The following is a 15810-nucleotide window of genomic DNA, read 5'->3' as shown; positions in this document are numbered from 1 at the left end:
CATGTCACAGGCAGACACAGTAAAAGCAGCTCTCCGGCATCAGGTCTCCACAAACATCTCACCATATCAGCCTCCTTGCTTTTTGTGTGAGTGGGACCTTGGGGTTAACAGCAGTGACATCTGTGCAGAAGCAGTTAACTAGCAATGTGGCTCCTTCATTCTCAGGATTGCTAGTGGTGAAAGCAATCAGACCTCCAACCATCATGTAGTATATAGCTATTATATAGAACTGTAAAAATGATGGTCATTTACTAATCTGAAAACGCCTAAATTAGGCGTATTTCAGGAGCAGATGGCGGCACAACGGTTATAAAATTGTGGGCGGGGAAGCTCCAGCAGGCCCGTCTCATTCATCATTTTCTATGGCTGTTTTAGGTGTAGAAAATGGTCTAAAATGTAAGAGTGCAAGGAAGCTTTCTTACACTTAGGCCAGCGATGGGCCTTTATTAAGACCTGCGTCTAAAACGCTGGTCTTAATTAATGTGCCCCAATGTTCTTCGGATAGATGGTTTACATCCACTTTCATCATGTCCATACCTACAGACTCTACACTTGAATTCTCCACTTGGCACAGCACTGTGTCCCTTGTTGAATTATTAGTAACTGAAGCTTCAGTTACTGGAGGATCCACAGACTTTCCAGACTCTTCAGGGTTTGTTGGCGTATCCACACCTACTTCTAACACCCGAATAGTCTCATGACCAGACATCACAATCACCTGTAAGACAAGAACACGTATGTGGAGAGATTCCCAAGAAGACATAATATAATGCAAGAAACCATTAGTAATGGAATAATTCACATACAGTATCCAGACCGCCTTCCAGAAATCTCAAGTCTAGTGCATTCACAAACCTTAAAAGTGTTGTTCCAACATAAGCTTGTACACTCACTGACAAAAAAACAATGCACCAGGAAGAAGTTGTTGGAATCAAATGAAACTTTCTATGTGTGAATGTCATGATGATAGATGTAAGTGAAAACTGTACAATTAAAAGGCGGCTCTAGTCCCCTGTTGGGCCGGCTTTGGCCTGGATACAGGATGAGATACGGCTGGACATGGAGGCCTACAGGTTCTGTTAGGTATCCTGCAGCAACTTAACCAACAGTAGTTGCACCTGTAGATCCTGCACACTTGTAGGCTGCTGAAGCTGGCATCCTAGCTGGTTCCCAATGCCCAATTGGCAATAAATGTAACACCAGACAAAACACCTATATACAAGAGGGGTGCTGTGTCTGAAATGCATTCTGTCACCCCCCCCCCTCCCCCCTCCACATGCAGTATTGCTGGCCATTACTCGGATCACCCCATCAACCTTCAGCACAGTCATGCTAAGGCAGGAATGGATCTTCCCCCAAAGCTGAAAGCATACAATTTTCTAAATCCCTATGAATCATCTCCAAAATAATATTAGTCAATGATTGGTCCTTTTCTGTCAAATTTGTTAGAGATTGTCTCACTTCAGCAAATGGCATTTTTCAATGTAAAAAAAGTTAATACAAGGCGCTTACTAATGTATTGTGATTGTCCATATCGCCTCCTTTGCTGGCTGGATTCATTTTTCCATCACATTATACACTGCTCATATCCAGGGGTTACGGCTACCTCTGCAGCGCAGATATGTGGTGGCCGGGACTGGAGCTACTGCACATGGGTGCCTGTGTGCATTCCCACGGTCCCGGTCACCAGAGAGGCTAGTGCTTTTTCCTATAGTGTGCAAGCACGACCACCGCTGCTGGATTGCAGGGTGGTCATAACCACTGGAAACGAGCAGCGTATAATGTGATGGAAAAATTAATCAAGCCAGCATCTACAAGATGGCGAATCAGCTTCTGATCGGTGGATGTACATCTGCTGGGGCCTCCAGCAATCACTAGAAGGAGTTAATGCAGCAGCATTCATACATGAGCATGGCCACTCTATTCAACTTCATGGAACTGCCGAAGAGAAGCCGACTACATTGCTTGACTGTCTCTGGCAGTCAATAGAGTTGAATGGAGTGGCAGCTCACATGTGTGGAACCAGACATGGGACCTCACTTACTGGCCATTCCAGGCATATATTGAAATGTGCAGATGGGACAACCCCTTTAAATATGTGTTTTGGATTTTACTTTTTAACTTTTCCCCCAAAATCAGGGGTAAACTGAAAAATAAATGTGGGCCAATTCGATTTCTATTAAACTAATCCAACTGAACATCAGATCAGTTTAGATCTATTAGAAAAAATAAACTATGGGGCGATTTATCAAGGCTGGCGTTCCCATACACTAGTCTTCATCCCCTGTGCGCCGGAGTGAAATGCCAGGTGCCTTTTAATAAATTGGGTGCATCTCTGGCCCTCTGTGCGCCAGAATCTGAAATCTACACCAGCCAGAGGTTGGAGCAGATCTGAGCTATAACTTGCATCAGTTTATTATGTACATTATAGTAAATCCAGGGAAGCTGAGGGAAGCCCCACCACTTTTCTAAACTAATGTGAATAAATGCTGTGCACTATTTTTAGAATTACGTATATAGGTTTATTAAGTATATAATTATAACCCATTAATCTTATAATATTAGATTAAACATAAGTTATTTTTGCGGCAGTGACATAGTGGTTTAGAAGTGGTATCCGAATACTGATTGCCCATCGTCTGGACTGGCCAACATCAGATGGGTGGACTTCTGACCACAGATACACCTGGCGATTAGCTGCTTGCAGGGGCATGGTGTGAGCTATGTGTACGCTTCATTGCCCATCTACCTGCACGATGTCTGGTTAGTAGTGGCGGTGCAGTATATTGCAGCGTTGTTGCATTCACGTGAACAAGATCAAGCCACGGGACTCATATGAGCGCTGCAGCCCCCTTAAACAGCTGATTGGCGTGGGGTCCCCGAGAGTCAGACCCCCACCAATCTGATATCGATGACCTGTCCTGAGGAAAAAACATTTTAAACGCTAAGTATTACCAATAATTTCTAGTAGTAACTATATAAATACGTATATGTACATAACAAACTGGAAGCAGAATGCAGAATTTTACCTCCGTGTTAATAATCATTTGGGACTATTTGTGAACAAGATAGATGTTAAATGATGATGACATTATTAATAATGAAATGTTAATACCTGTTCGTTGACTGTAAGTGACGAATTATGTTTTTTGACAGTACCAGTATCCATAGTGTCTAATGGTGTCCCTCGCCCCTCCTGCATGCTGAGAAACAAGAAAATGTATGTATCAATCAGTGAACCAAGCTATATTAACCTAGTGTGCTCAAAACCCTGTACATTTAGAAAAAAAACTGTATATTTGCCATGCGTCCCCCCAATTATCTGTCACTTGAAGGGTGTACAATACCAGTGTTCCACAGATTCAACTTCTTAGCTGGGCCTAAGAATTCTGAAGCCCTTTCCATTAGTTACATACATTTTGTAGAAAAAAGAGAGGTAGGGAATGACAGCAGTGTCTGATACAGAAATATACCACACAATTAGATTTACATAGCAAAACCCACTAACTAGATGTTCAGGGCTTTGATTTCTCAGTGGTAGGTAATACATAGTGTCAATAGGGTTGCCCTTTTCAGAGAGGGTGTTCCACTATCCACTAACTGAGCCTCAAAAAACAGCAGTTTTAAACCTGGCAGGGTTATGACCGATGAAACTAGGATACATGACCCGAGAGTGCATGTATGAAGCAAATATCCAGAACACTTCACAGCTCTTCCAAGACACCATTTACGTTTCCAAATGGACTTGACATAGAGGGAAGTAGGTGCAAATGAAAACAGAAATCTACGACAGCTCCGAGCTGCCATATATTTAAAGAGGACCTTTCATGGGTTTGTAGTAAGTGAGATAAATATCTGCACCTGCGGCGTACCCACCGCCCCCCACCCTGTGCTGCCACCATGCCTGTTTTTTTAAAATAGCGCTCCTGTGCCCAGTTATGGCCCCCCCGCAAATTTTGCGCTCAGTATGCTAATAGTGAGTATCGGAGCAATGGGGAGGAGACTCAGTCTCTCTCTGTGGGCATCACCTTCTCTATTTTCATCAGGTACAGATGCCCCGCAGGTACAGATATTTAGCTCACTTACTACAAACCCATGAAAAGTCCTCTTTAATTCTGGTGCACGGCCTGCTGGATGATGCTTCATAAATTAAGTGCATCGTCCAGCAGACCGAGGTAAAACACTGGTCTTTGCTAAATCTCCTCCTTAGTATCATTTTGTTTTATTCAGTACTTACCTAGTGATTCTCAGTGCTTGATATGACTTCTATATTTTTCTCTTGATGCGCTGTAATATCCATTTCACCGCAAAGAACTGAATTTAACTACTGCAAAAAAAAAATACAAATAAAAAGGTCATTAAATAGGTTATAGTTACTAGAGAGGGGTCGTTGATCCAGGGAGTTATTTTGACTGCCTGATGGAGTCAGGAAGGAATTTTTTTTTCCCCCAAAATGAGGAAAATTGGCTTCTACCTCACAGGGTTTTTTTTTGCCTTCCTCTGGATCAACTTGCAAGATAACAGGCAACTGGATGGACAAATGTCTTTTTTCAATGCATTTGTCAGACGGCTCCGCATCCAGATCTGTCTCACAAATGCATCCAATTGCGTCCGGATTGCACTGGAACAATCCTCTGCTAAAAGTGTGAAAGTACCCTAAGTTGTGTAGGGTACATTCACCCACCCAACTGCAGATCAGAAAAATATGGATACTGTCCGTGTGGCTGTAAAATAACATACTAAGGGTCCATTCACACGTCCGCAATTTCGTTCCGCATTTTGCAGAACGGAATTGCGGACCCATTCATTTCTATGGGGCAGCATGATGTGCTGGCCGGATCCAGAATTGCGGGTCCGCAATTTCGATCCCGAAAAAAATAGAACATGTTCTATTCTTGTCCGCAATTGCGGACAAGAATAGGCATTTTCTATTAAGTGCCGGCGATGTCCGTGTTTTGCGGATTCGCAAAACAAATACTGACGTGTGAATGGACCCTAACACTTTTTAGTAAGCTAGGTTTATTTTAAGGACCATGTGAGGCCAGCACTTGTGTTGATTGTCAACCTTTGACAGATCTTGAGACGTCAATAGTATTTGAAAGGTTAGGAACCCTCCTACCTCAGCATATCGTTATTAGCTTCACATATAAGGATCACTTAGAAAATCATGATGTAAGGGGTTTTACTTGTTAACTATATACGTATGTTAGGATGTTAAATATAGGATACAATGTAACTCTATGGATATTCAGACTTTAAAAAGGCTTCGCCTCATGGCATTGGGAGAGCACCTGTTGCTCTCTACATACACATTCACACATACACTTTTATTTCAGGAATTTTTCTTTCACTCATTCTAATTTGATTGTTTGCTTGTTTCTTTTTGGAGATTCTTTTGTTAAGCTTCATTTATCTTTCTCTTCCCAAATTTTTTGACCTTTTTTCTTTTTATGCAAATTAAATCCTTTTATCTTTCATCAAGAATTCTTCATATTTTGTTGGGCTCCTTCTTAAGCATTTCTTACAAGATTAAGAAATGCTGGACGATATTTAACAGTGGCATCCGCATTTTTTGTGTACCCACAATCAGTCCGTGGACCGCATTTGTGACCAAGAATAGGACATGTTCTATGGAACGTACATACAGTAGGGATGCACAAAGTATATGGATCATCCGTGCGCTTTCCGCATGAGTATGTCCGTTCCACAAAAAGACAGAATATGTCCGCAAAATGCGGACCAAGGTCCCTTTGAAGTCAATGGGTCCACAAAAATGCAGATGCCACATGGATATCCATTTTTGAAGATCTGCGGTTTGCACAAAATACATGTGCTTGTGTGAATGTACCCTTATTCAGTAATCTTAGAGAAGCATCAGCACAATTTGTTTTTTATTTTCTGTCTCGTTAGAAAACTACATGATGTAAATTGTGCCGAAGGTAGTCTTCTTGATGGAGGCTGTAGCTGTGAGTTATCCACTGCCTTCTGGTCCTCAGCTGTGTCATGTGACAGACACCCTGACTCTCCAACTAACGTCTTACGTGTGGACAGGAAGTCAGGTGCACAATTTATTCCTATGACATCAAGGCTCCAATAGGAACAAACCGAAAAAAAGACTTCCTGTCCACACAAGACGCTTTGTCAGGGTGTTGGTCACATGACATGTTTTAGACCATTTTTTGTCATTCTCGACTAGGGGGTATTAATTGGAAAGAAGGCGTGGCAAAAAGGCAACTTTTTTGCCAAAATTTCTTGGAAAAACCTGAAAGAAAGTAAGACTTTTAGACAGGTAATCTAGAGATACACCATATTTATCATCCAAACTAAGCTTCTATAATAATTCTGGCGCATTTAAGAGGAATCTGTCACCAGCCTGTGTGAGTGCAGTGGAGACGGCAGCATCGGCAGAGCAAGGGATGGGTAAATACTAACTAAATGATCCTTCTTCCACAGGACAGTACAGAGGACTGATTTCCTAAAATTCCCAGAGAACCCCTTTAAATGTTTGGCTTTATGTATATATTTTTGTTTTTATATATACTGTATGTATTTTTTTGTATTTTACTAGTAACATATAAGAATGTCAGCAGAAAAAAGAGCACATCATCAATCTAGTCTGTCCTTATAGGATTTCCATTTCATTTTTATCTTAGGATAGATATATGCTACTCACAAAAAGTTAGGGATATTTGACTTGTGGGTGAAATTTCAGGATGAATGTAAAATGGACCCTAACCTTTACAGGTGAACTTAGTGACCTTCTCTAAACTTTTGAATGCACATGTCTAACTGTTCAATGTTTCAGTACTTTTTGCACAACTTGCTGTTCTCTAACAAGGAGCTTAACGGCAAAATTCACAACAGGTGTTTGATCCATGAATCGCCCAATACATTTCCTGGTTCAATTAGAATTGGTATTTAAACATTCCTCCTCATCATGCTGTTCACATTGACATCATGAGACCAAGATGAAACCTAACAATTGATCAACAGTACCTCCCCATTGCGAGGTTTCAAGCAGGATGCTCTAAGACAGAAGAGGCAACTGAGCTTAGAGTGTCAGAGTGTCATCAGCAGGTTGTATCAGAGATACAGAGACTAGGAGAGTCACAGAAAGGCATAGAAGTGGACGTCCTTTGGCCACATCCCACACTGATGACCGCTTCATTGTGAAAAAACACCTGCGGAACCGGATGATGAATGCCACACTAGGCACATTTAAAGGAGGCGAGAGGCACCCAAGTGTTTCGGCAGACCATTCGAAACCATTTACATCAGCGTGGTCTGCGTGATAGATGAACTGCAAGGGTACCTGGCCACACCAACAGGCACAGGCGTCATCATCTTGCATGGGCCAGGGAGCATCTACACAGTAGTGTATGTATATATCTAAGACAGGTTCACATTCATTAATTTCCATCCAAGTCTGATGGAAGTTTATCTAACATTGCTTCCCATCTTCCCGCAATGAATTTTAGATTGTGTTCCATTGTTCTGCAGTCTACTTTCTCATTACAAATACCTGTTTAACCCAACGTATTTAAGGGTTTGGATCATGTCCCCCCTTTCTCCTAGGCCAGTGGTGGCGAACCTATGGCACGGGTGCCAGAGGTGGCACTCAGAGCCCTCTGAGGGCACCCATGCCCTGGAAAAAGTCTGTGGTGTACCAATATGCCTTAGACTGCCATTTATCAGCGCAGGGCGCACTATGAACAGCACAGGCAGCGCACTGAATACAGGCAGGCTATTATAGCTAAATGATAAGGTACATGGAAGATATACTATATTGGACTGTAGTATTCAGGGTAAATTGCTGTGTTGGCACTTTGTGCTAAATAAGTGGGTTTTGGGTTGCAGTTGGACACTCAGCCTCTAAGCGGTTCGCCACCACTCTCCTAGGCCATAACTTGCGAGCCACATGAGACTGGCAAACCCCTGCTGTGTGGTTCGCAGCTGTCTACTAGACCCGAACATTTCCAGTGGGTACAAGAAACTAACAATACAATTTTTTGAATGACAGGAGGAGCCATGAAAGCCCATGAAATGGTGCATCAGTTGCCTCCTTTTTTTATCGGGTGTTATCACTGCAGCCATCCAAGAGGCCACGCTCACCAAAGTCCGTGATTAGGGCAGAATCAGCTCTCATCTCTTTCCTAAACCTGCATGATCTCCTCCAGTAAAGGTGTGTAGTGAGAAGAGGGCAGGTCACAAGCACATTGAGGAGGACAAGTAACAGGTGGAGTGAAGAGCCATGCTTAGGCAGCAGATTTAGGCAAAAGACTGCATTATTGGTGGGATCACAGAAGTTAGACTTTGCCCAAAAGGTTGGAAGCTGCAGGTAAACCCAAAGCATAAACTGATATTCTGCAGATTAAAAACTGCAGCAAAAGTCAGTTTACGCTGCGGTTTTCTCTGGAACATGTGGATGTAATTTCTGAAAATCACATCTACATGCTGCTACTTCCAATGCTGTGGATTTTCCGCACAGAATTCTGCTGTGGAGGACAAAAAACAAAACAAAAGAGAAATAATTGTTCATTAATCGTAATTTATGTAAAATGTCCAATTAATCACGCTTTTCGTCATAATCATCCAGCCCTGATTACCGCAATTTATTTTGGCTGTGTGGCTTCTATGATCTCACTGTGCTGAATATGGCAGCTTTAACCCTCTCCTTACAAACATTTTAAAGAGAACAGGGCCCAGACCCCTGTGGTACTCCACTAGTGTCTCTTCAGAGTGCCCACCAATAATGACAATCATAAATATACAACTGAAAATCCACTGAACTGTCCAGGGATTAAATACAGTTTTTAATAACGTATCAGATCTTTATGTGGGGCTGTATGAAAGGCTTTGCTGCTATCTAGATAGGAGATATCCATGGCACCACCTTTAGGGCTCATGCACACGATCGCATTTTATTTCAGTGTCCGTTCCGTTTTTTGTGTGGATTGTATGCGGAACCATTCACCTCAATGGGTGTGCATGAGCCCTTATTCAACACTTTTGTGACAAAGTAGAAATTTTGTGGTAGTCGACTATCCTCCTTTTTAGAACAGTTTCCATTAATTTCTATTGGAATCCCGAAAATAGCTGAGCGGCATGCTTGGCTATTTTTGGAAGTTCAATAGAAATGAATGGGAAGTGCACCTCGCAAGTGCAGCCACCTCCCCTCTTTTTTTACGCCTTTGGACATATAATACAGTCCTGATCAAAAGTTTAAGACCACTTGAAAAATTGCAAAAAATCATATTTAGCATGGCTGGATCTTAACAAGGTTCCAAGTAGAGCTTCAACATGCAACAAGAAGAAATGGGAGTGAGACAAAACATTTTTTGAGCATTCAATTTAATGAAAACAACGAATAAACTGAAACAGACCGTTTTTCAGCTGATCAAAAGTTTAGGACCACACCTCCAAAAGAAAACCGAACCCCCCCCCCCCCAAAAACAGAAATCCAACTTCCAAACATGAACTCCGTAATGAGTAGCTCCGCCGTTATTGTTTATCACTTCAAAAATTTGTTTCGGCATGCTTGATGCAAGTGTTTCCATGAGGTGAGTGGGAACATTTCTTCAAGTGGTGAAGACGGCCGCACGAAGGCCATCTACTGTCTGGAACTGTTGTCCATTTTTGTAAACTTCCCTTGCCATCCATCCCCAAAGGTTCTCAATTGGATTTAGATCAGGGGAACACGCAGGATGGGCCAAAAGAGTGATGTTATTCTCCTGGAAGAAGTCCCTTGTCCTGCGGGCATTGTGTACTGTAGTGTTGTCCAGTTGAAAAACCCAGTCGTTACCACACAGACGAGGGCCCTCAGTCATGAGCAATGCTCTCTGCAACATCTGGACATAGCCAGCGGCCGTTTGACGCCCCTGCACTTCCTGAAGCTCCATTGTTCCACTGAAGGAAAAAGCACGCCAGACCATTATGGCGCCCCCTCCACTGTGGCGTGTAGAAAAAATCTCAGGTGGGATCTGCTTGTCATGCCAGTAACATTGGAAACCATCAGGACCATCAAGGTTAAAAAAAATTCTCATCAGAGAATACAACTTTCTTCCACCTTTGAATGTCCCATGTTTGGTGATCTCTTGCAAAGTCCAAATGAGCAGTTCTGTGGCGTTCAAGGAGACGAGGTCTTTGAAGATGTTTTTTGTTTTTGAAGCCCTTCAGTCTCAGATGCCGTCTGATGGTTATGGGGCTGCAGTCAGCACCAGTAAGGGCCTTAATGTCACGGCTGAGGATGGGGGAAATCCTCAGCCGTGAGGAGCCCGGTGATGTTTCGGCTGCTTGGCCATGAAGACAGGATTAGGGAGCAGGTCACCTCCTAAGGCATCCCTAACCTGACCCTAGCTCCTAGCTGCATGGGCCAACCTTGATGGTAGGAGGGCCCATGCTCCGGAACCTAAAAGTCCCTGCTAGCCCTCAAGATGACCCTCACCTAGGAGCTAAGTAAGACAAGCCCACTCCTCCTAGACACAGAGGAGCAGGAGTCTCAACGGCCAAGCTGCAGGAAAAGGGGAGACATAAACAGCTCTATGGATATGGCAGGTGAACAAAGAGTTCCACCTACCTGCCACAGCCTTGCTGACTGGATCCCTGTGTTAGCAGGGTGCAGATCACAAGCGCATCCCTACACAGGGACCCAGATCCATAGCTGCACAAAATCACATATAAAACATCACACGGACATCACACATAACTGGAAATAACTAAAGCACAATATGGTTATGACATTAAGGTTTATGACCACAGGGGTGGCTCTTACTGGCAGGTAATAAATACATGAGGCTGCTCTCAGCTAAGCATGGCTGAAGCAACCTGAAGGCCTGCAAAAGCAGTGAGGCTTTATAGGCCAAGAAGCCACACCCCACAGTCGGACACACCCAGTGCACACACACACTAGGAAGGGGATTAACCCTTCCAACACCAGGGAAGGGAAAACACCACTTAAAGGGAACGTGCACACAATAACATAAAACACAGTGCACACATCCACACATCACACACAAAACCGCATGCGCAGCGTAGCGAGCTGCATGGCACAGCTCAGCCTGCTACGCTGCCACATACATACTGTTGCCAGCGGCAACCACAGGTGAGGCCAATACCACAGCCCTCACCTGTGATTGAACACCAATGAAAACCGCTGACAACCGCATGCGGTTCAGGAGTCACGGTCATAGCCATGGCCGTGACACTCCCACCCCTCAAAGCCCCCCCACCAAAAAAAGACACGTGAGGGACTCAGACAAGGGGATAGGAGAAGGGGACGTCCACTCTCAGTGCCGGTTCTAAAAAGGGGTCGCTGTCAGCTGCATCCTCTCCCGGCTCACACTAGCCAGTCCGACGAGGACTGCAGCCCGCACCAGCAACAAAGAGAAAAGAACCACTGAGAGATGGACGAGGGGACTCTCCACTCACGTCCCCACTCCAGTCGCTGCCAGCAGACACCCCTAACCAGCACGCAGCTGGACTACTTACGGAGTGCTGCCAGCAAACGACCAGAGATGGGAACATGGAGAGGGACGAGGGATCCCCAACACGGACACGGAAGGTGAGGTGGCGGGGAATACGCCACCAACCGTGCCGTTAACGGAGAACCCCCAGGAACGCTCTCCCTCCGGAGAACGCGCATGCAGGCCACAAGGATATGGCACTGCATGCTGCACCCTCTTTCGAAGGTATGCATACCGCATACCAGACACACACCACGTGTAACTAAAATCAGGGGGAACGCCAAACGAGGCAACGATGATTGCGGGGAAACGCCACTCACCGCGCCGTCAGAGGCGAAACCCCCAGAACGCTCTCCCTCCGAAGAGCGCGCATGTACCCCTTCCGCAGACGGCGGTACATGCTTCACCCTCTTTCGAGGGAATGCATACTCCCACCCCTCAAAGCCCCTCCCAACAACAAAAGGGGAAAGTTGGTGAGGCATAAAAAACAGTGGGAGGGGGGGAGGGGAAAGACAAACAAAAAGGGGACACCAACACGGACAACGGTGAGCTGGGAATGGCGGGGAATGCCACTCACCGTGCCGTAAATGGTGAGCCCCATAACGCTCTCCCTCCGGAGAACGCGCATGCACCCCATCCGCAGATAGCGGTGCATGCTTTACCCTCTTTCGAGGGAGCGCCACGTAAGAAGCGACTGTGGTCATACTGTCATGGCTGAGGATGGGGGAAATCCTCAGCCGTGAGGAGCCCGGTGATGTTACGGCTGCTTGGCCATGAAGACAGGATTAGGGAGCAGGTCACCTCCTAAACGCATCCCTAACCTGACCCTGGCTCCTAGCTACATGAGCCAACCTTGATGGTAGGAGGGCCCATGCTCCGGAACCTAAAGGTCCCTGCTAGCCCTCAAGATGACCCTCACCTAGGAGCTGAGTAAGACAAGCCCACTCCTCCTAGACACGGAGGAGCAGGAGTCTCAACGGCCAAGCTGCAGGAAAAGGGGAGACATAAACAGCTCTATGGATATGGCAGGTGAACAAAGAGTTCCACCTACCTGCCACAGCCTTGCTGACTGGATCCCTGTGTTAGCAGGGTGCAGATCACAAGCGCATCCCTACACAGGGACCCAGATCCATAGCTGCACAAAATCACATATAAAACATCACACGGACATCACACATAACTGGAAATAACTAAAGCACAATATGGTTATGACATTAAGGTTTATGACCACAGGGGTGGCTCTTACTGGCAGGTAATAAATACATGAGGCTGCTCTCAGCTAAGCATGGCTGAAGCAACCTGAAGGCCTGCAAAAGCAGTGAGGCTTTATAGGCCAAGAAGCCACACCCCACAGTCGGACACACCCAGTGCACACACACACTAGGAAGGGGATTAACCCTTCCAACACCAGGGAAGGGAAAACACCACTTAAAGGGAACGTGCACACAATAACATAAAACACAGTGCACACATCCACACATCACACACAAAACCGCATGCGCAGCGTAGCGAGCTGCATGGCACAGCTCAGCCTGCTACGCTGCCACATACATACTGTTGCCAGCGGCAACCACAGGTGAGGCCAATACCACAGCCCTCACCTGTGATTGAACACCAATGAAAACCGCTGACAACCGCATGCGGTTCAGGAGTCACGGTCATAGCCATGGCCGTGACACTTAATTTGGGTCGAGGATCGCCCAGTGTCTTGACGGACAGCCAATTGGATCCTCCGGCTCAGTGCTGATGAAATTTTTTGGGGTCTTCCACTTTACTTTTTTGTTCCATAACCCTCAGGATCATTTAAGAAATTCCAACTGAAATTACTGCGTCCCACCTCAGCAGCAATGGTGAGCTGTGAGAGACCCTGCTTATGCAGTTCAACAACCCGACCACGTTCAAAAAGGGAGGTTTTTGGCCTTTGCCATCACAACGTGTGACTACCTGACAGAAAATGACAATGAATCCACATCTTTGCACAGATTTGGCCTTTTAAAGGCATGTGGTCCTAACTTTCAGCTGAAAAACAGCCTGTTTCAGTTTAATCATTATTTTCAATAATGCTCAAAAAATGTTTTGTCTCACTCTCATTTCTTCTTGTTGCATGTTGAAGCTGTACTTGGAACCTTGTTAAGATCCAACAATGTAAAATATGATTTTTTGCCATTTTTCAAGTGGTCTTAAACTTTTGATCAGGACTATGGAATAATTAAAGGGGGTGTCTCCCTTCAGCAAGTGGTATTTATCATGTAGAGAAAGTTAATACAAGACACTTTGCTGTGCTTTGTCATAGGTATATAACATTTATATCTAAATATCATAATTATAGTGGATTTGATTATATATGAGGCCATACTGTGATATATTCACCATTGTGTGTATTTTAAAGTCGGCCGAGAGAGGTTCATGAAAAGGACCCTGTTCATAAGGTTTCTTCAATAGATGTACCAGTCTCAGAAGTCATTCTTGTCTCCTTATAGATTTATGACTGAGATAAGGATATTCTCTAGACATATCTGGTACTAATTACCCCTCAAGTTGATGTCTATTGGTGAAGCAGAAAATCTGTAGTGTCTGTATGCACATATAATGAACCTTAGTTTTTTTAGTATAAGATAATCAATAGGACATATGTATTTTATATTGATTTAGGATTCCATATGTTATGTGTATGGAATGTAAGATGAAGTCAGACCTGGACATTCAACCCTTACTGGTAATGATGCTAATAGCTTATGCAATAGTGCCACCTAGGTATAAATATTACACTAACAACAGAAATGGATTCTGGGTGATACAGTGACATAACAGTCATTATCATATGTACACGCCTAACCGACAATGATTGGAAAACTCCAAGTTGGGATGGTGTGTCTAACTGATATGTTTTTGATAATAAAACACACACAAAGAGAATAAAAGAAAGGAGAGACCCCAGGAGAAAAATCCCAATGATCAGAACGGACTTTAGAGCTGACTTCCCTTAGACTCTGCATATCATCTGCATTCTCGGGTAACGTATAACTTTATTATGTGTAGTACTGATTGAATTAATTGGCCTGATATTTAGTAACTTCTCACTTTAGTGTGAATGTATAATGTTAAAAGTGCTACATCAATATTATCACTATTCAGTAAAGATGCATATTACTACATAAAAGATCGAAAATTTATATCGGAGAAACTCTCTGATTGGAATATTCACATTCCATAGTCAATATCAGGCCTGATAATTTATAAGTTGTGTCCCAATACTACCAGATATCCAAGATTGGTCATAGTTTGAGCAGAGCAAAGGTTCGTATCTACCCTAATCACTATTGGGTATACTGTGTCAACTGAGAGTATATCTCATAATTGTGGTTGAGACGGTTGTATTACCTTTTATGTTTGAGAGGTAATAAGGAATAAGCATTTTGTGTTAGAGCCATCTAGTGGCAAATTTAGGGCACTACATATTACTGCGTGCTATTGCATATTATAGAATTTTATATTGATTAAGCTTTGATTGTATTATAAGTTATTGTATAATAAATCATTTATATTTTTTCATCGACGCTTGTACCAGGTTTTACTGATTGCACAATATAATTAAATTAAAGTGGTTGTCTGGGATTGGGGACATTGGTCTAATAGTACTAGACTGCCTTACACATTACAAACATGCATGTACTACCTTTTGCACATATTTCTCAAGCCCCGTTTTTATCCAGTTAATTCTTGGCCGGAAGTGACTGTGTTCTTGTACTCATTGACGTACCAGGTCACTTGCAGGCGAGCAAAGCCTCCTCTTCTGCTGCTCAGGGAGCCTGGTGACGTCACTGACAGCCTAAGTAATTATGCAGAGTGGATGGAGGGGCGGTAACTAGGCCGGCCGACATCGCGCTAAGCCCTGCCCCTCCGGTGACCTCACCGGGCATGGAGCTTTATAATGAATGGAGGCAGATCACTATGCTAGTTAGCATAGAAAACTCCTCCCATGTAATGTGCATGAGGCATGAATATGTATGAGGGGGGCGGGTGCAGGGATGCGATGTTAGAATATAGAAAATGGGAGATGCCGCGCTGGGACCCACAGTGGAGTGCGGCAGGAAGTGATCGCACAGATAAACAGATATCTGTTGGGGACTGTAGGAGCCATGCTGCAGTATAAAAGCTACATAAAAACATCTGAGAAACATAGACTCGGCTTAACGGTGAGTAAGCTGTTTTAAAAAAAAATAAGTTTGATTCCGGACAACCCCTTTAACGATAAACTATTTTTGAGGTGTTTCATATGTCCACCTCTAGGATCAATTCCCTTTGAGCCTTTCTTTTATATAAAGCATTTGCTTAATATCCCTGACAA

General features: G+C 44.0%; 1 protein-coding gene across 1 annotated transcript in view; it reads right to left on the bottom strand.

The window, feature by feature from the left end:
• The window catches only part of POU6F1 (POU class 6 homeobox 1), a 122358-nt gene that overhangs the window by 80824 nt on the left and 25724 nt on the right, over positions 1-15810 (bottom strand). The window contains exons 2-4 of the mRNA XM_040425920.1: positions 4238-4327; positions 3116-3203; positions 538-718 (exon numbers count right to left, since the gene is read on the bottom strand). Of these exons, the coding sequence (XP_040281854.1) occupies positions 538-718; positions 3116-3202 (268 nt within the window). The 5' untranslated portion in view covers position 3203; positions 4238-4327. The remainder of the gene's footprint in view (positions 1-537; positions 719-3115; positions 3204-4237; positions 4328-15810) is intronic.

This window comes from Bufo bufo, chromosome 3 (assembly GCF_905171765.1).
Source record: "Bufo bufo chromosome 3, aBufBuf1.1, whole genome shotgun sequence".
Classification (NCBI taxonomy): domain Eukaryota; kingdom Metazoa; phylum Chordata; class Amphibia; order Anura; family Bufonidae; genus Bufo; species Bufo bufo.
The sequence above is the reverse complement of the archived record's forward strand: the minus strand, read 5'-3'. Positions and strand labels throughout refer to the sequence as shown.